Source organism: Pleurodeles waltl, chromosome 2_2 (assembly GCF_031143425.1).
Source record: "Pleurodeles waltl isolate 20211129_DDA chromosome 2_2, aPleWal1.hap1.20221129, whole genome shotgun sequence".
Lineage (NCBI taxonomy): Eukaryota > Metazoa > Chordata > Amphibia > Caudata > Salamandridae > Pleurodeles > Pleurodeles waltl.
This window is the reverse complement of record NC_090439.1, coordinates 1,070,670,634-1,070,692,229: the sequence shown is the minus strand read 5'-3', so window position 1 is coordinate 1,070,692,229 and position 21,596 is coordinate 1,070,670,634. Positions and strand designations below refer to the sequence as shown.

General features: G+C 44.4%; 1 protein-coding gene across 4 annotated transcripts in view; it reads left to right on the top strand.

Annotated features, from left to right (window-relative positions):
- Window positions 1-21,596, top strand: part of AGO2 (argonaute RISC catalytic component 2) — a 517,474-nt gene that overhangs the window by 123,355 nt on the left and 372,523 nt on the right. For all 4 annotated transcript variants that reach the window (XM_069220804.1, XM_069220806.1, XM_069220805.1 and 1 more), the window contains exons 5-8: window positions 9,331-9,467; window positions 9,627-9,761; window positions 11,258-11,345; window positions 16,189-16,336. In XM_069220804.1, coding sequence (XP_069076905.1) covers window positions 9,331-9,467; window positions 9,627-9,761; window positions 11,258-11,345; window positions 16,189-16,336 — 508 coding nt within the window. The remainder of the gene's footprint in view (window positions 1-9,330; window positions 9,468-9,626; window positions 9,762-11,257; window positions 11,346-16,188; window positions 16,337-21,596) is intronic.

Sequence of the window (21,596 nt, the reverse complement as noted above, 5' to 3'; positions counted from 1 at the left end):
GTCTATTGGGAAGATGGACTCCTGTACACTGAGGCCAGAGACCCCAAACCTGGTGCCACTAGGAGAGTGGTAGTGCCTCAGTCGTTCAGAGAGTTTATTCTGACCTTAGCCCATGATATTCCCCTTGCTGGGCATTTGGGACAAACCAAGACGTGGGAGAGGTTAGTCAACCACTTCTACTGGCCCAATATGTCACACAAGGTTAAGGAGTTTTGCCTCTCCTGCCCCACCTGTCAAGCCAGTGGTAAGACAGGTGGGCATCCAAAGGCCCCCCTCATTCCACTTCCAGTGGTGGGGGTCCCCTTTGAAACAGTGGGTGTGGACATAGTTGGTCCACTAGAACCTCCCACAGCCTCAGGAAATATGTATATCCTAGTAGTAGTGGATCATGCTACTAGGTATCCTGAAGCTATTCCCCTTAGGTCAACTACTGCCCCTGCAGTATCCAAGGCCCTCATTGGTATCTTTACCAGAGTGGGTTTCCCTAAGGAGGTGGTGTCTGACAGAGGTACCAACTTCATGTCAGCATACCTAAAACACATGTGGAATGAGTGTGGGGTGACTTACAAATTCACTACACCATACCATCCACAAACTAATGGCTTAGTTGAGAGATTCAACAAGACATTAAAAGGCATGATCATGGGGCTCCCAGAAAAGCTCAAAAGGAGATGGGATGTCCTCTTGCCATGTCTGCTTTTCGCTTACAGAGAGGTGCCACAGAAGGGAGTAGGATTCTCACCCTTTGAACTTCTGTTTGGTCACCCTGTAAGGGGACCACTTGCTCTTGTTAAAGAAGGCTGGGAGAGACCTCTTCATGAGCCTAAACAGGACATAGTGGACTATGTACTTGGCCTTCGCTCTAGAATGGCAGAGTACATGGAAAAGGCAAGCAAAAACCTTGAGGCCAGCCAACAGCTCCAGAAGTTTTGGTATGACCAAAAGGCTGCAATGGTTGAGTTCCAACCAGGGCAGAAAGTCTGGGTTCTGGAGCCTGTGGCTCCCAGGGCACTTCAGGACAAATGGAGTGGCCCTTACCCAGTGCTAGAAAGGAAGAGTCAGGTCACCTACCTGGTGGACCTGGGCACAAGCAGGAGCCCCAAGAGGGTGATCCATGTGAACCGCCTTAAGCTCTTCCATGACAGGGCTGATGTAAATCTGTTGATGGTAACAGATGAGGATCAGGAGGCAGAGAGTGAACCTCTCCCTGATCTTCTGTCATCAGACCCAAAAGATGGCTCAGTAGATGGAGTGATCTACTCAGACACCCTCTCTGGCCAACAGCAAGCTGATTGTAGGAGAGTCCTACAACAGTTTCCTGAACTCTTCTTCCTAACCCCTGGTCAGACACACCTGTGTACCCATGATGTGGACACAGGAGACAGCATGCCTGTCAAAAACAACATTTTTAGACAGTCTGACCATGTTAAGGAAAGCATCAAGGTGGAAGTCCACAAGATGCTGGAATTGGGAGTAATTGAGCGCTCTGACAGCCCCTGGGCTAGCCCAGTGGTCTTAGTCCCCAAACCTCACACCAAAGATGGAAAGAAAGAGATGAGGTTTTGTGTGGACTACAGAGGGCTCAACTCTGTCACCAAGACAGACGCCCATCCAATTCCTAGAGCTGATGAGCTCATAGACAAATTAGGTGCTGCCAAATTCTTAAGTACCTTTGACTTGACAGCAGGGTACTGGCAAATAAAAATGGCACCTGGAACAAAAGAGAAAACAGCATTCTCCACACCTGATGGGCATGATCAGTTTACTGTTATGCCCTTTGGTTTAAAGAATGCCCCTGCCACCTTCCAAAGGTTGGTGAATCAAGTCCTTGCTGGTTTGGAGTCCTTTAGCACAGCTTATCTTGATGATATTGCTGTCTTTAGCTCCACCTGGCAGGATCACCTGGTCCACCTGAAGAAGGTTTTGAAGGCTCCGCAATCTGCAGGCCTCTCTATCAAGGCATCCAAATGCCAGATAGGGCAGGGAACTGTGGTTTACTTGGGCCACCTTGTAGGTGGAGGCCAAGTTCAGCCACTCCAACCCAAGATCCAGACTATTCTGGACTGGGTAGCTCCAAAAACCCAGACTCAAGTCAGGGCATTCCTTGGCTTGACTGGGTACTACAGGAGGTTTGTGAAGGGATATGGATCCATTGTGACAGACCTCACTGAACTCACCTCCAAGAAAATGCCCAAGAAAGTGAACTGGACTGTAGAATGCCAACAGGCCTTTGACACCCTGAAACAAGCAATGTGCTCAGCACCAGTTCTAAAAGCTCCAGATTATTCTAAGCAGTTCATTGTGCAGACAGATGCCTCTGAACATGGGATAGGGGCAGTTTTGTCCCAAACAAATGATGATGGCCTTGACCAGCCTGTTGCTTTCATTAGCAGGAGGTTACTCCCCAGGGAGCAGCGTTGGAGTGCCATTGAGAGGGAGGCCTTTGCTGTGGTTTGGTCCCTGAAGAAGCTGAGACCATACCTCTTTGGGACTCACTTCCTAGTTCAAACTGACCACAGACCTCTCAAATGGCTGATGCAAATGAAAGGTGAAAATCCAAAACTGTTGAGGTGGTCCATCTCCCTACAGGGAATGGACTTTATAGTGGAACACAGACCTGGGACTGCCCATGCCAATGCAGATGGCCTTTCCAGGTTCTTCCACTTAGAAAATGAAGACTCTCTTGGGAAAGGTTAGTCTCATCCTCTTTTCGTTTGGGGGGGGGGGGGTTGTGTAAGGAAATGCCTCCTTGGCATGGTTACCCCCTGACTTTTTGCCTTTGCTGATGCTATGTTTTGAATTGAAAGTGTGCTGAGGCCTGCTAACCAGGCCCCAGCACCAGTGTTCTTTCCCTAACCTGTACTTTTGATTCCACAATTGGCACACCCTGGCATCCAGATAAGTCCCTTGTAACTGGTACTTCTAGTACCAAGGGCCCTGATGCCAGGGAAGGTCTCTAAGGGCTGCAGCATGTATTATGCCACCCTAGAGACCCCTCACCCAGCACAGACACACTGCTTCCCAGCTTGTGTGTGCTGGTGAGAACAAAATGAGTAAGTCGACATGGCACTCCCCTCAGGGTGCCATGCCAGCCTCTCACTGCCTATGCAGTATAGGTAAGACACCCCTCTAGCAGGCCTTACAGCCCTAAGGCAGGGTGCACTATACCATAGGTGAGGGTACCAGTGCATGAGCACTGTGCCCCTACAGTGTCTAAGCAAAACCTTAGACATTGTAAGTGCAGGGTAGCCATAAGAGTATATGGTCTGGGAGTCTGTTTTGCACGAACTCCACAGCACCATAATGGCTACACTGAAAACTGAGAAGTTTGGTATCAAACTTCTCAGCACAATAAATGCACACTGATGCCAGTGTACATTTTATTGCAAAATACACCCCAGAGGGCACCTTAGAGGTGCCCCCTGAAACTTAACCGACTGTCTGTGTAGGCTGACTAGTTCCAGCAGCCTGCCACACTAGAGACATGTTGCTGGCCCCATGGGGAGAGTGCCTTTGTCACTCTGAGGCCAGTAACAAAGCCTGCACTGGGTGGAGATGCTAACACCTCCCCCAGGCAGGAGCTGTAACACCTGGCGGTGAGCCTCAAAGGCTCACCCCTTTGTCACAGCACCGCAGGACACTCTAGCTAGTGGAGTTGCCCACCCCCTCCGGCCCCGGCCCCCACTTTTGGCGGCAAGGCCGGAGAAAATAATGAGAATAACAAGGAGTCACTGGCCAGTCAGGACAGCCCCTAAGGTGTCCTGAGCTGAGGTGACTCTAACTTTTAGAAATCCTCCATCTTGCAGATGGAGGATTCCCCCAATAGGGTTAAGATTGTGACCCCCTCCCCTTGGGAGGAGGCACAAAGAGGGTGTACCCACCCTCAGGGCTAGTAGCCATTGGCTACTAACCCCCCAGACCTAAACACGCCCTTAAATTTAGTATTTAAGGGCTACCCTGAACCCTAGAAAATTAGATTCCTGCAACAACAAGAAGAAGGACTGCCTAGCTGAAAACCCCTGCAGAGGAAGACCAGAAGACAACAACTGCCTTGGCTCCAGAAACTCACCGGCCTGTCTCCTGCCTTCCAAAGAACTCTGCTCCAGCGACGCCTTCCAAAGGGACCAGCGACCTCTGCATCCTCTGAGGACTGCCCTGCTTCGACGACGACAAGAAACTCCTGCGGACAGCGGACCTGCTCCAAAAAGACTGCAACTTTATCCAAAGAAGCAGCTTTAAAGAACCCTGCAATCTCCCCGCAAGAAGCGTGAGACTTGCAACACTGCACCCGGCGACCCCGACTCGGCTGGTGGAGAACCAACACCTCAGGGAGGACCCCCGGACTACTCTACGACTGTGAGTACCAAAACCTGTCCCCCCTGAGCCCCCACAGCGCCGCCTGCAGAGGGAATCCCGAGGCTTCCCCTGACAGCGACTCTCTGAAACCTAAGTCCCGACGCCTGGGAAAGACCCTGCACCCGCAGCCCCCAGGACCTGAAGGACCGGACTTTCACTGCAGAAGTGACCCCCAGGAGTCCCTCTCCCTTGCCCAAGTGGAGGTTTCCCCAAGGAAGCCCCCCCTTGCCTGCCTGCAGCGCTGAAGAGATCCCTTGATCTCTCATTGACTTCCATTGCGAACCCGACGCTTGTTCTAACACTGCCCCCGCGCCGCTGAGGGTGAAATTTCTGTGTGGGCTTGTGTCCCCCCCGGTGCCCTACAAAACCCCCCTGGTCTGCCCTCCGAAGACGCGGGTACTTACCTGCTTGCAGACTGGAACCGGGGCACCCCCTTCTCTCCATTGGAGCCTATGCGTTTTGGGCACCACTTTGAACTCTGCACCTGACCGGCCCTGAGCTGCTGGTGTGGTAACTTTGGGGTTGCTCTGAACCCCCAACGGTGGGCTACCTTGGACCAAGAACTGAACCCTGTAAGTGTCTTACTTACCTGGTAAAACTAACAAAAACTTACCTCCCCCAGGAACTGTGAAAATTGCACTGTGTCCACTTTTAAAATAGCTATTTGTGAATAACTTGAAAAGTATACATGCAATTGAAACGATTCAAAGTTCCTAATGTACTTACCTGCAATACCTTTCAAACAAGATATTACATGTTAAATTTGAACCTGTGGTTCTTAAAATAAACCAAGAAAAGATATTTTTCTATACAAAACCCATTGGCTGGATTTGTCTCTGAGTGTGTGTACCTCATTTATTGTCTATGTGTATGTACAACAAATGCTTAACACTACTCCTTGGATAAGCCTACTGCTCGACCACACTACCACAAAATAGAGCATTAGTATTATCTCTTTTTACCACTATTTTACCTCTAAGGGGAACCCTTGGACTCTGTGCATGCTATTCCTTACTTTGAAATAGCACATACAGAGCCAACTTCCTACACCTTCTCTTTCTTCCTTTTGTCTGTTGTATTCATTTTGCTTCTCTTTTCTGCCCCATCCACTTTCTCTCCTGGGGCCTAGTTATCAATGGAGCAACAGGTGCAGTGGCACCGGGGCACAGAGACCTGCGGACCTCACTCAACCCTAATTACTGTTGTATTATCCTACTGAAATTCCAGTCAACCATTTTCCTTTCTTACTCCGGGGCTCATGACACTGTTACTATGCCACTTGTCCTCTCCATCTTTACTCCCGACTCCCTCTTTCCTTTCACCTTCCAATCCGTCCCAAAGAATATTTTTGTTATGGTGTTTTGAGCATTACACTCTAATGCCAAAAGTGTATTTGTGATAAAGGTTTATGTGATTATTGTATATGTTTTAAGATAGAGGAAGTGTTTTATTTAAATGCTGGGCCATTGGAATTACATGGCAGGAAAATACGAAATTATGAGGCATGGTTGACCAATTTATGTGGCAAGAAAAGTCCAGTTATGAATTTACAATGTTAATAGCTCTTACTCGAGAAAATGTGAGACCTATTGCATTGCAAATGCTAGTTATAACTAATGTTTTTTTTTTTTAAATGTTTGGTGAATGCTGCTCTTTCCATCAGTTTGCCCAGAAAAGGCCCATTTGTAATCATCAGTGGTGGTTGTTGGTCATGCGGGTCCAAGTTTGTTTTCTTCAGTAATGGGCGTATGTATGCCTTTTTAGGTCTTCAGGAAAGATTCCCGTAGTTAAAGAATTATTGACGATCAGCAGCGGTAGTTAGAAGATTGATTTGTGGTGGACAAGGGTCAGAAGGGCAGCCAGCTAGCCCGCTTGCCTTGATCGGATCCATAAATCCACTTTGTGATACTTGTTTGAGGGAATTCAGAGGCTGGGTTAGTGTTCTCTTGGAGGGGATTTTTTGTAAATGGGTTGGTGCTGGTGGCTTTTCTTAGTTTTAAATAGAAGTCCATGGTGTCTGCTTTGGTTGTGGAATGAGTCGCCAGTTTGTCAGTGAGTTCTTGAGTAATGTGATTTAGGATTACGAAATTCAAAGAGAATTTTATAATATTCTTTATTTGCACATTTAGCTTCTTGAATTCTGTCTGAATAGTACATTTTTTACTGTTGACTTGTATATCCTGTTAAGTTTCTGTAGATGAAGTTTGTCTTGATTGCTGTTTGTTTTGAGCCACATGCAGTGCAGCTTTCTAATTTGTTGTTTATCCGATAATTCTGTATTTCTTCTGGGTGCTTGTTTTCTTTTGTCCTGTTTTGTTGTTCTTAGTGGTATTAGGCTATCAAAAGCTTCCTGTAGCCTTTCCTATAGCTTTTGAACAGAATTTATTCTGTCTAGATGTTAGTTGTGTTTCAAAGTATTCAAAATTTAGTTTGTTCCACGGTTAATAGGTGGATGCATGTAAGGCGGTCTTAGGTGCGTTGATTTGTGGTGTTTTATGTTGGAAAGCTAGCAAATGGTGATCTGACCATGAGACTGGAGTAATCCTTTAAGAGATTGGGACATATGACATCTGTGCTGTGTCTAGTTATGTGCGTATGGGTTTGTGTATGATTTTTTGTATGTCATTGTGACTAGGCTTGTGATAATGGTTTTTGGATGGGGTATGTTGGGTTTGTCAAGCGAAATGGGTCACCAAGAAAACAAATGTTGGAGTGTAGTGTTATAAGGTTTGGAACTGTGTCTAGAAATGTGTCTGTGAAAGTGGCATTGCTAGGTGGTGGTCTGTAAAGAAGAAGGAAGTCACAGGAGGAAGTTTGAGTAGGGTTGCGTCTGGGGATGAGGACTTCACCTTGTATGGAAATGTCGTCGGCTTTGGCAACCTTTGTTTTCTAAAATATAACAGCTAGTCCTATCCAATTTTGTTTGATAGTCTGGAGGAAAGGATTCATACTATATTTGGTGCCATGTCATCTCCCAGCCATGATTCAGTTATGACTATGTCAGGTTGTGCGTCAGTGAGTAGGTCGTAGGTGTGATGCTTGTTTTTAGAAGGTGATCGAACATTTATTAGTAGCTAGTTTAGAGATTGTGTTTTGGTGGTGGTGTAACTTTGTTTTGTAGAAGTGAGCAGTATTTTCTTTTTTTTTCTTTTTTTTTTTTTTTTTACTTGTAGCAGGTGTGTCATTTGTGCTGGTATTAACTGTATGAGGATAGCAATGATTTTGTTTTTCTATATTGCATTCCTCATCCAGAAAGCTTAGAGGGCACTTTGAAGGGTGTGTAAGTGGTTGAGATGGTGGTGGAGATTGAGCTTGTGAGCTGTGTTGTTTATGTAGCCTTGTGCAATAGACATGGGAATGTAAAATTGCGAAGAGTGGCATGTTATTTTGTTTGCGACCTGTTGAATGAGAGTTGTGTGGCGTATATATGTTCGGTGTTGGTGAAGATAGAAAATTTGAGAGTGAGGATGGTTTTGGATTTGTATTTGTGTAGTCGGGAGTGGGTGTATGTTTCTAATTTATGACCGAATGTTTTATTAAATTGTGTGTGTGAGATTTTGATGTGCTGGTGTGTGTCTGTGTTATGTTTTGATTTTGTGGGCTAGTGAGAGGAGATATTGAAGTTGTGGCTTTCTGAGGAGGATTTGTATGTAAAGTACTGTTGGTGAGTGGAATTTGAATGGTAAAGGGGGACGGTGATGTGTTTTTGAAAAGTGTGTGTGAGGGGATGGATAGAAGTTATGAGTGTTTGTATTTTATTTGGTAGCTGAAGAGGTAGTATGTGTGGTGGATCGGAATGTAAAGATTGTTTGGTTGTATGTTTTATATATGTTTAACAGTTGAAAGAATTTCTTACATGAATAGCACCATAAAGAAAACCAGTGACAGCCAGACCGATATTGCTACTCCTATAACATTTTCAGGTCTTATTTGACTGAAATTAAATGTTTCAACAACGGAATTTAGTCACAATGGTGTAAATGTTTGAAATACATACATGCGTTCCAGCAAGGTATCAGTGTGCAGCCAGTACACACAGATAGTCAATCATCAAAAGGCCTAATCTTGCTGGCATATTACTGCAGGCATATTACTGAGAGCCCATTACCCCAGAAAGGGGAATGCCTTCAACATAAGACATGGAGCTGAATCCAACTACATGTAGTTAAGGAAACACCAGTAAACTTAACTTTTTAAAATCTTTTATGATAAAATCTCATACACAGAAGGTGCTGTTGCTGAAGAACAGAGGACAAGGGCCCCAAACAGATTGATAAAACTTTAATCTCTTCTTGCTTTGCTGCAAGGAGATATTTGTGATATAGCTTTCACTACTCTGAAGGAACATGTACGTGTGAAGTACTTAATACATCTTCTGGGAAAAAAAAAAAAGTTGTATATCTCTACCTATGTGCTCCTCTTTTTTGGCTTTAAAAAAAAATACTTCTGCTAGTGCCTATCCACTGGCAACATTTTCAAATGTTATTATGTTACATTTTCAGTGTTTTCTTGTTTAGCAGTGTCAGTAAACCAGCTCACCAACCTGGGACAATACCAGACTGTCAAATGGCTCCGAAAGATTTTTAATAATAATTTTAAAAACACAAATAAAACTGTACGTGCCTGTACTGAACTCAGTAAACATGATATGGCAATAGCAAACTAGTCCAAAGCTTCGAGACTATACAAGTGACATATATACGCTCAGTAATGCTCTTTAAAAGAACCATTTATTAAAAGGTATCCAAGTTATTCCACATGTTCTTTTAGCAGTTCACTATGTGGAGATATATATACTCCATCCATTCTTTATAAGATCTGGTTTACCTCATGTCCTGTGATTAATTTCCACTTTAAAAGTATGCATTTCTATAACCAATCTGTTCTGTTGTGTTTGCTAATTATACTTTTCATCAGAATTGAAACGTAATAAAAATTAACTCACCAAGCTGAATTTTTCTTTTCTTGTTGTAGGTATACTCCTGTTGGGCGGTCGTTCTTCACTGCCTCAGAAGGATGCGCCAATCCCCTGGGTGGTGGCAGGGAAGTTTGGTTTGGCTTTCATCAGTCAGTTAGACCCTCACTTTGGAAAATGATGCTTAATATAGATGGTAAGTAATTTGCTTCTTGCGCACCGTTGAGACCGCTTTCAAAAAGTGTGCCAACTTTCAGAAAAGCAAGACCTGTAAATGCAACATCTCTTTTGTATTTATTTGTTTCTACAGTCAATTAAACCTTCCTGTTTAAAAGGTGTGTTTTCTTGTTTACAGTCTCAGCAACAGCATTTTATAAAGCACAACCAGTAATAGAATTCATGTGTGAAGTTCTAGACTTCAAAAGTATTGAAGAGCAACAGAAACCTCTGACAGATTCCCAAAGGGTTAAGTTTACCAAAGAAATAAAAGGTACAGTCATGCTTCATGCTACTTTTACGTTTTTAGGTGTCTTGATGTTCTCTTTAAGTTAATCCTCTACTTTATAATTCTGATTGCCAAGCAAGATGCCTAATCTTTCCTTTGTTGTTGTTGTTTTATGCCATAATTGCAGTTTGCTGTAGCTCCTAATAATGTTTCAGCTCTTGATGATATAATGCAGGTAGTGGTGAGGAACTATCTTTAAGGATAATGCAAAATCAAATTGTAAGGAAACTATGATTAGAGATCTCTTTGGCTTTATAAACTTGCGGAATAGATCTGCCTGCCAGATACTGATTAGACTCAAATCCGACTGGATTGATTTAGCCTTTTTTTCACCAGGTTGATAAAACACATGCTCATGTCCTTTTAACATTATTATTAGTCTGAGGTATTTGATCTTCTTAGTCTGATGGTAGAATTAACGTTTTCACTAAGTTCTTCCATTTGACAGTGCCAAAAGCCTCTGGACTGACTTTAGCTGGCCTGTGGATATTACATCACCCTAACCCCCACTCCACCAATGACCATAACAAAGAATCTGGAAGTAAAAATAGGTAAGCTATCAATGGACACCAAGATAGGGTCAGTAGCCGAGACCTTCTTTGGTCTGCTACAATCAATGAGGACATTTTTGGACATCTTACCTGCCGAGAGCCGCAGTCCATGCCTTAATAATGTTTAGCCTGGACTACTTAAATGGGCTCTATATTGGAGCACCCAATAAGAAGATGCTCCAAAAACATAGTCGCTTAGGATTTCTTGGGCGTTTCTAGGAGAGACTCTTTTTCGTATGGGTTGAAGGAACTGCAATAGCTAATCACCAGGAAGAGAATTCTGTTTAAAGCATTAACCTTTTGTCCATCGTGGCTTTTACAGCCTTGGTCTTAGATACCTGATTAGGAGAATCCTTCATTATGATCCTCTAAGACCTCTTCGCTCTGCCACAGCTATAGAGATTAAGATCCCTAGGTTCTGCCAGGTTACACAGCAATACTGTGTTCTCTCATTGTCTATGGCCCAGGTCAGACAATACTTACTATCTAATGTCTCTGTATGGATTTCGGGCACTGTTAGTCATGTTACGGTGAATGTAGAATCTTGCTTGCCAGATATTTTACGAAGATGTAACTGAAATAGTTACTTTGAGAAGTACACAGAAGTTAGAAAAGATGGCATGCCTGTTGCACCAGTGCCTGGGCATTCTTTTACAATTCTAATCTGATCACCTAGACCAGGTATTAGTTAAGCATTGTCAGGTTTACTTCCAGGTATGTAATCTGATGTAACAGTCATAGTGGCGTTGACCACACAAAAAATCCAGGTTTGGACATCTGCACATCCTCGGCATTTGATATGATACAGTGCAACTTATGAAACTCTTTGAATAGCAGAATGTAAAGAAAATGTATAATTGTCATTTTATACAGCATGTGGTTGTCGATTGGAGCATTCTGCTAACTTTTTTTATTCTCTTTAACCACTAGGTCTAAAAGTAGAGATAACACACTGTGGGCAAATGAAAAGAAAATACAGAGTGTGCAATGTCACAAGACGACCAGCAAGCCACCAAACGTAAGAGACTTTCTCAGTTGTAAAGCTTAGTGTTTTGAACTTTGTCTACAGCTGGAGTGTTCAATACAGTGATTCTTTCAAAAGTGCCTCTATACTGGTTCTTTCACCTTTTGATATTTAAGCTTCTCCAGCATTCAATTTTTCATAACTTCACATGCTTTGAATCATTGCCTGCCATAGACCCGGGAGTGGTCCAGTGATTATATGTGTAATACAGTGGCATTTCCTTAGAAATAGACATAAAGCAGTTTATGTAGAAGCCTAAATAACTAATTTGAAAATACCCTGAGTCTAACCTTTGAGCTGAGACAGCACTGAACGTCACTGTTCCTAGAGACCACCATAAGTCAGATTTACCATAACTCTGTCTACTAAACGTTGTGCAGAAGGTCCCTCTCAGGGCACTGCTCAGGATGCTTTTTTCCTTTGGAAATTAGATTTTTATGAACACCTTTAATGGGGTTTTATTTTCAGACACCTAATATTAAGGGCTATTGCTTTGAATGCTGTCCTGGTACTTTTTTGTGAAAGTCCCTCCATCATGGATAAGTCATCTAAGAAAAGTTTTTAAAGCCTGTGCTTCATGGGCAAAAGACAGCGTTTATTGAGGGTCCTCATTCTGATTGAATTTCCTGCCTTCATCTGAGGCATATGACCAGGGGCTGTAAAATCTGCTGCACTATAAAAGGAAATAGGTAGTATAATCTTCACAGCAGCTCACAAGAATACAGTTTAGCCCCTTTCCTTTCTGCTCACCATGGTGTGCGAGACCAGGGAGGGTGTAGGTTTCCAGTCTAGTGAGAAATGCAATGAATCCTTGAACTAGAGCCCCAATCAACATTCAGAACTACACATGGGTGAATTCTAGATTCTTGAGGGGAGCTCCTCCAATGTAAGTATATGGATTCGCCTGTAGAAGGTGAGATGAGATTGCCTGTTCTAGGCTTGATTGTAAGCAGAGTCACCGTAATTATGGGACTCGTTGCATATGCCACATAATACATCATATGTTTCATAACTTGGAGACTCTACAATTTTTCTTTCTTTTTTCTTTTTTATTTTTTTTTATTTTTAGCTAAAACAGATCAAAAGTCGCTAAAAATGCAGTGACAAGCGCTCCCATGCATTGGAAGTCCCTTTGCAAATGTCATCTGGTCAGCTTTCAATTGCCTATTGCTCCATTTGGGTGTTAAACTGTTTCTGAAGAAAGGGAACCTTTGCCCAGACAGCTTTAACATGTAAAAACGACAAACTTATGTAGTAATACTGTAGCCAGATGTGCCCCATAACTTTTCTTTTCTTGCCACATAATTTATTCACTCCTGCTGCATAATTCACGCAATCAATCACATGGGAGGCTTGCGTTCATAAGAGTAATGCGCTCTTAGGCAGCAGGAAGCAGTGCTGTATTAAGTTTGGAGGTAGTAGTGTTCGACGGTCGAGTATACATAAATGAGGCGTAGGCAGGGGAGCCCTCTCCTATGGTGGAATATATAGGTCAATGCCAATGATGCTTGATGGGCACCCCAATGCAGATGCTGCTTGCCATTGGGGAGCCAGTGGTTATAAGTGGAAGCATCCCCAAATATTGCCTGAACAAAAGCGCCTTCCAGAGGGACATCTACCACTGCAATAAATCAACTGTTCCATTAACAGTCAACAGGCCAATTATTATCGTTTCTATATGAAGAATGACGGGTTTACGTCTGCAGATCTGCTGTTTGCAGCACTGCAAAAACAGGTGTACATATGACCCAAATGCACCTGCCAAAGCCAGAAATGACAACTCAACACTGCCACTACCTGTCCCCTCCACATAACACAGGGCATCTTAGTCTGGCACAGACAGAGTACCAGTAGGAGAGCCGATGTCCCCAGCAGCTTCCAGGATCTCATTCTTCGGAGCACCATTGCGCGTTACTCACTGAGGTAGGACATGGATGCTGCCTGTGCTAGAGGTGCACACCCTAGTCGTAGTGAACAAGCGACGGGCAGAGGATAGTGTTAAGCATTTGATGAACACAGAGTTAGTAAATGAGACACACACTCAAGAAGAAACTCAAGACTAATTTAGAAAAATAACATAGATTTTTCATATTAATTTAGACACCAAGATCTTTGAGGTCAGGTTAACTTTTCGAGTTAGCGATATTTAAAAATGCAGAAAATACAGCTTACTTATTTGAGGCATGAGCCTTGAATGCAATAATGGCATCCTATGGGAAAAACATGCACTGCATAAGTATTCTTGCAATCAAATTACAGGGTTGATCTTCAGGTCTTAGGGTTAAGTAGGGGCCAAGGTCCTTAGACCACCAGCAGTTTCGGTTTTCCTGCCCTGGTTGTATGGGTGCAGAGGTGCTGGTTGCAAGGGTACCCCCGAATGCCACCACTGAATTCAATGGAGAAACCTCTAACAAGAAAAAGGCTGCAAGGGGACTGAGGGACCAGTTCGGCAGAACCCAAAGGTGGGCTCAGCTCTTGAGGGTCTCTGGCATAAGGGTGCATCGTCGGTAGGCTCAGACTCAGGTGCAGAGGTGTTGTGTCCGTCTGGTTCCATATGTTGGTGGCTCCTACACCCGATGGTCAGCAGAAAGGAGGACTGGATGCCAGCTGGTGCAGGGAAGTGGCTTCTCCACTTCAGGGGAAACGTTAGCTGGCTGGTTGGTGACGTGCTGGCATGCCTCCAAGACTTTACAAAGATGCACAGCGGCAGAATGAATCAGATCTTTGCAATTGTCGGGATAGTAGCAGGCAGGCAGGGTTTGTCGCCAAAGTCCACATTTAATCCATACTTCTCATGCTGGTTGGCTCTTCTTTGCCCTTCTTCTTTTAGTCAAACGAATCGAAGTTCCTGGTGTCTGGGGCTCTCCTAAATACTGAACTTAGGGGAATTAAGGGGAGTGTAGGGTAGTAGCCAATGGACCATTTGCCCTTGGAATGACTATACCTGCAAAGATGACCACTTCCTGTGGGCATAACCCTGTCTCAAAGTTCCTAATTCTACCAAAAACAATATGGTGGAGCCCTTCTTTCGTGGAGCACATCAGGCAGCCCTCCTTAGGGATGACACTAGCCTGAAGGTGCAACACACCTACTACATAGCTAATTTCCTATTTGTCTTGGTGCCAAATGGGCCTAAGGGGAGTGGGTGGTATTCTCCAGGTCTGGTGGAAACCGGGGTCACATATCGGAGGCTTTGAAAACTCTGGCATTGGTATGCAGATTTACTAGCCATCCTGCTGGAGGATGTTGATAACACCTTCCCCGGAGCAGGCATTGTTTCCTGACCTCAGAGTGTGCTGGCTCTCACCTACAGGTGGCCAGAAACTCATCTGTGGTGGCAGGCTGGTCGAGACCAGTCAGCCAGCGCACTGGAAAACTAGTAGTTTTCTGGGGCTACCTCGATGAGATGCCCTCTGGGTGCATGCCATAATAAATCCATATGGCATCAGTATGGATTTATCAAGACAATGTGTTTGATACCAAACACTATAGGTTTCAGTAAAGCCATTGTGTAACTGTGGGGGATCTTAATGACCAGTGCCCAGTACATTTACTTAAGATGTCTTCCCTATTCCCATGTACCAGCTAGTAGTTGAATTAGATAGCACTGGGGCATACAAGGCCTGCTGTGGGAGAGTCTTAATTATATTAGGGCTTAGGGCTATAAGGCCTTACATATATGCTGTGACTTGGGCATGACACACATTGAGTGTGCCATGTTGTCTTTTCACACATGGTTTGCACCATGTCACGCAGCCTGAATGCACTTTGTATGGGGGTTTCCTTAGGGTAGCATAATACATGTAGCAACCCCTCTTTGATACCCATACCCTGGGTACCAGGGGTCCCATTTACTAGGGGCTTACAGGGGTATTAAGGTGTGTGCCAACTGTACACAGTTGGACCATTTTACTCTTTTAGGGGAAAGAAGACTGGCACTTTGAGCCTGGCTAGCAGGGGCCCAGTGCACTCTGAGCCTATCTTCTAGTGGTTCAGATGGGGGCAAAATGGAAGGAACAACCTGCAAAAGGCCTGGTTTCTTTCACCGTTTTTCTCCCAAGAATCTTCCAAGCATTGAAGGGACATCTCAGGATGAAGGTCCATTTAACCCCTTCACCACCCCAAGTAAATCCATGTAAAGTGCCAGGAGGGGGGAAGAATTGATTATGAAAGTGCTCATCATGAACCACAGTACCCTAATCTTCACTATAGGGATGGAAAAGCTATGCAGTGGCTATATGGCTTTCCCATTTTTTACAGATCTTATGATGGTTATTATATGGATCCGCCATACCAAATCCCATTGATTTTTAGAGTTCTTGTGGGTCTCATTAATGAATTAGACTAGATGAAGACAGAGTATTTGCTCGTTCCACTTTCAGCAGAACCTTCAAGGCTTACAGTCCCACTGCCTCAAGCCCCTTCTCATCTGTGAGCAGTTTTTTTTTAATCTTCATTTTTTTTCCACACCAATCCCTTAATGCTTTCCGCCTGTCACATAGAAGCTTTTGAAGCCCGCTTGGGGCTCTTCCCATGAATAGGATGACTGTTGCTCTTTCAGGGGAGAGTATCCACCCCCTCATGTGGATTAATTTGTGACAATATTGCTTGGAAAGCGAATAAGGTCAAGCTTGGGTTTATCAATCAGTGGTTTCAAATTTTCCAGTACCATTGTAATTGTCTTTGAAGGGATATATATCTCAATAATAGAAATATTGTGAAAGTAAAGTGGGTACTAAGCTGCTGCATTATCCAAATAGAAATGTCAGTGTTAAATTATTCTTTGCTTCGTAAAGGTCTCCAGGATCTGTAAGTTCTTGTCTTTTTTTCTCTTCAGATTCCCACTTCAGCAAGAGAGTGGTCAGACAGTAGAATGCACTGTAGCTCAGTACTTTAAGGACCGGCACAAGCTTGTCCTGCGTTACCCTCATCTTCCATGTTTACAAGTCGGACAGGAGCAAAAGCATACATACCTTCCTCTTGAGGCAAGTAGAATTTATCACTATCTTTTACTGCTTTAGTTGGCTAATTATTTTTCAAGAATAGTCAGTTTTTGAGAACTTCTGCAGTCTTGAATGCTGACTTTTCTGGTGTTTGAATGTTTGTGCAGTGCTTCATTTGTTATGATGTATGTATGAGCTTGCAGTGCTAACTGGTCCGGGTAGCTTCTAGCTTTGATTTTGAGGATTCCATCACAAGCATGAGACTGATTTTTACATGTGAAATTGTCATTGGTGATGTAAACGTAATGTTTTTCGTAACACTTTCCATTTAGCTTGTCTCAATTATTAAGTCAGTCAGTTACAGTTTTTGATCAGTGTTTCCAAGGATCTTACCAGATGGATTGGTTGTAATTTGGTTTGGCGTGTGAATAGCGAAGCGTTTAGTAAAAGCGTGAGGTGTTTTGTGGTGTGGTCTGGTGGCTAAGTTGCTGACTTTAGACCATGGGGTGCTGAGTTTAAATCTCAGCATCAGTACTTAACGGCCCATCATGCAAACAAGTCACTTAATCTCTTCCTGTGCATTAAAATAATATTTAAAATGTAATTTCGAAAAAAAAGGAAATGGCCTCTTGGTGTAAGTGACCGTGCGCCATCTCCCAACATTATCCAATATTGTAGAACGCTTCTTTACTATCCAGCTTCTTTGCTTACTCATAAACATCAATACACATTGAAATACATATGTAGTAAGTCCTGTTTAGGTAATCATAGTAGCTATGTACCTATCAAGATTTTGTTGTATGGGTGTTAAAAGTTCTCTCAGTGTTCTGTTTTAGCTTTAGAAGTAAGGAGTTTCAAAGTTGTCTGTTTTGAGCACAGTGATAGCCAATTAGGTGATTTACGTGCCCTGTGGTGGATGTTAGTGCTGTGTTCTAATAATATTTTTGTGTTTGAAGTTGTGTACGTTGTGTGTATATTGTATTTTAATGGTGCTTTTGTGAAGTGTGTTGAATGTATGTGGACTGTTCTTTGGCTTTTGAATGTCGTGTTCTGCCTCGTATGCTCTTTGTATACTAGACAGTGTTGTGGAAACTTCGTTGGCAATGTTAGCACATAAGGTTATTTACCTGGCTACAATTAGGATTGAGCCTTAAATAAATAAAAAAATGTTGTAAGTATGTTAGTAGTATTAAGAGGGAATCCAGAAGAGGGTCAGAGGAGTATGATCAATCTCAAGCTCTCCCTGCTCCATAAAACAAACAACCATCCAGTTGAGTTGACCAGAGGCCAGATTCTAGCATCTTTTATTCCGACCTTCCCAAATAAATCATTTCCACATCCACAAACCCACAAAGCCGCCTCTGGTGAAAAAGCAGAAAATAACTGTGAGAAACCTCCACTCGTCAGCTTCAAACCTGATATTCAACAAACATTACCCAGCGCTGAAAGAGGAGGCAGATACCTGTGAATACAAGGTCTAGAGCTGTGGAAATATCACCATTTCCATGAGACCTTAACTGAGTGACTTTTTGTTCAACATGTTTTGTCACAGTACTTGAGTATCATCACTGGCTGTAATAGTACAATATCAGTTGAGGGCACTACCTGATCCAATGTATTCTCTCCTTTGTTTGCTGCTGATTGTTCAGTGAGTGTATCCTCACTGAGTGTTCAGAAGTTACTGAAAGGTTAGTTGCTGCACTATTTAAAATACACAGACACATAATCTATGAAGCTTTAACTGGAATGGACTCAATATGAATGCAAGAAGGATATTTTGATTTGTGGTGCTGTAAAGAAATGGCTCCCTGTTGCAGTTACCCCCCACTTTTTGCCTGATACTGATGCTGACTTGACTGAGAAGTGTGCTGGGACCCTGCTAACCAGGCCCCAGCACCAGTGTTCTTTCACCTAAAATGTACAATTGATCCCACAATTGGCACACCCTGGCATCCAGATAAGTCCCTTGTAACTGGTACCTCTGGTACCAAGGGCCCTGATGCCAGGGAAGGTCTCTAAGGGCTGCAGCATGTATTATGCCACCCTAGAGACCCCTCACTCAGCACAGACACACTGCTTACAAGCCTGTGTGTGCTAGTGAGAACAAAATGAGTAAGTCGACATGGCACTCCCCTCAGGGTGCCATGCCAGCCTCTCACTGCCTATGCAGTATAGGTAAGACACCCCTCTAGCAGGCCTTACAGCCCCAAGGCAGGGTGCACTATACCATAGGTGAGGGTACCAGTGCATGAGCACTGTACCCCTACAGTGTCTAAACAAAACCTTAGACATTGTAAGTGCAGGGTAGCCATAAGAGTATATGGTCTGGGAGTCTGTTTTACACGAACTCCACAGCACCATAATGGCTACACTGAAAACTGGGAAGTTTGGTATCAAACTTCTCAGCACAATAAATGCACACTGATGGCAGTGTACATTTTATTGCAAAATACACCCCAGAGGGCACCTTAGAGGTGCCCCCTGAAACTTAACCGACTGTCTGTGTAGGCTGACTAGTTCCAGCAGCCTGCCACACTAGAGACATGTTGCTGGCCCCATGGGGAGAGTGCCTTTGTCACTCTGAGGCCAGTAACAAAGCCTGCACTGGGTGGAGATGCTAACACCTCCCCCAGGCAGGAGCTGTAACACCTGGCGGTGAGCCTCAAAGGCTCACCCCTTTGTCACAGCCCAGCAGGGCACTCCAGCTTAGTGGAGTTGCCCGCCCCCTCCGGCCACGGCCCCCACTTTTGGCGGCAAGGCTGGAGGGAACAAAGAAAGCAACAAGGAGGAGTCACTGGCCAGTCAGGACAGCCCCTAAGGTGTCCTGAGCTGAGGTGACTCTAACTTTTAGAAATCCTCCATCTTGCAGATGGAGGATTCCCCCAATAGGGTTAGGATTGTGACCCCCTCCCCTTGGGAGGAGGCACAAAGAGGGTGTACCCACCCTCAGGGCTAGTAGCCATTGGCTACTAACCCCCCAGACCTAAACACGCCCTTAAATTTAGTATTTAAGGGCTACCCTGAACCCTAGAAAATTAGATTCCTGCAACTACAAGAAGAAGGACTGCCTAGCTGAAAACCCCTGCAGGGGAAGACCAGAAGACAACAACTGCCTTGGCTCCAGAAACTCACCGGCCTGTCTCCTGCCTTCCAAAGAACTCTGCTCCAGCGACGCCTTCCAAAGGGACCAGCGACCTCTGAATCCTCTGAGGACTGCCCTGCTTCGACGACGACAAGAAACTCCCGAGGACAGCGGACCTGCTCCAAAAAGACTGCAACTTTGTTTCAAGAAGCAGCTTTAAAGAACCCTGCAACTCCCCGCAAGAAGCGTGAGACTTGCAACACTGCACCCGGCGACCCCGACTCGGCTGGTGGAGAACCAACACCTCAGGGAGGACCCCCGGACTACTCTACGACTGTGAGTACCAAAACCTGTCCCCCCTGACCCCCACAGCGCCGCCTGCAGAGGGAATCCCGAGGCTTCCCCTGACCGCGACTCTCTGAAACCTAAGTCCCGATGCCTGGAAAAGACCCTGCACCCGCAGCCCCCAGGACCTGAAGGACCGGACTTTCACTGCAGAAGTGACCCCCAGGAGTCCCTCTCCCTTGCCCAAGTGGAGGTTTCCCCGAGGAAGCCCCCCCTTGCCTGCCTGCAGCGCTGAAGAGATCCCTTGATCTCTCATTGACTTACATTGCGAACCCGACGCTTGTTCTAACACTGCACCCGGCCGCCCCCGCGCCGCTGAGGGTGAAATTTCTGTGTGGACTTGTGTCCCCCCCGGTGCCCTACAAAACCCCCCTGGTCTGCCCTCCGAAGACGCGGGTACTTACCTGCTTGCAGACTGGAACCGGGGCACCCCCTTCTCTCCATTATAGCCTATGCGTTTTGGGCACCACTTTGAACTCTGCACCTGACCGGCCCTGAGCTGCTGGTGTGGTAACTTTGGGGTTGCTCTGAACCCCCAACGGTGGGCTACCTTGGACCAAGAACTGAACCCTGTAAGTGTCTTACTTACCTGGTAAAACTAACAAAAACTTACCTCCCCCAGGAACTGTGAAAATTGCACTGTGTCCACTTTTAAAATAGCTATTTGTGAATAACTTGAAAAGTATACATGCAATTGAAATGATTCAAAGTTCCTAATGTACTTACCTGCAATACCTTTCAAACAAGATATTACATGTTAAATTTGAACCTGTGGTTCTTAAAATAAACTAAGAAAATATATTTTTCTATAACAAAACCTATTGGCTGGATTTGTCTGAGTGTGTGTACCTCATTTATTGTCTATGTGTATGTACAACAAATGCTTAACACTACTCCTTGGATAAGCCTACTGCTCGACCACACTACCACAAAATAGAGCATTAGTATTATCTATTTTTACCACTATTTTACCTCTAAGGGGAACCCTTGGACTCTGTGCATGCTATTCCTTACTTTGAAATAGCACATACAGAGCCAACTTCCTACAGGTGCCTACTATGTATAGGATCCTCCTTAATTAAAGGAACCCGATACATTCCTAGAAAAACGTTTGCAAAGTCCACCAACTTGTAGTTCTCAATAAATACTGAGAGGACTCTTGTTCAGAACCTTCCAGCAGTGACCATTGGAGTCCACAAAATCACATGAAACTTAATTCCTCTAAAACTGAGATTCTCACCCATAGTTCATTAATATGGCCATGGGACATTGGTTCAAGAAGGTTATAAAGATTACAGTTCTGTGACATCCTGCTATGAGGATGTGTTAACATTCCACTGTGGGACATAAACCAATAATACACTTTATACAAAGTGTTGGTCGCGTTGTGAAAACCCCATTGTTTTGAACGGATTCTCCGCCTCACCCCCTTGACGCATGTACCTTTTTTCTTCTGTAGTTACCACTGTTACATGTTATTCTTAAAGAGCAGCCTCTTTTAGCTTGTTTCTGGTGACCATAGCCCAGATGAGAAAACTGACTCCTGTGTTTTTTTATTTATAAGGAGATGAGCCCCCAAACCCCCCCCCCGCACCACCTCAATTTCATTTTTCTTTTCCCAACAGGGGTGCCCCTGGTATCCTGCTGCTTTTCTTCATGCCCTGACGTTTTTTGACCTGCAGTTGCCACTTTGCTAATGTACATGGTCCTTTGCAAGTGGCAAAGTTAATTACCTCCCTGGAAGGCCGCATCCCTTCAAGGAGGGATGATGTGAATCAGAGCAGGTGCAGGAGATCTGGCCCAAAGCGCTTTCGGACTTAAATAGGAAAATTAATTTACTTAGGTGCCCTTCATGGGTGGAAGCAAGGGAAATAA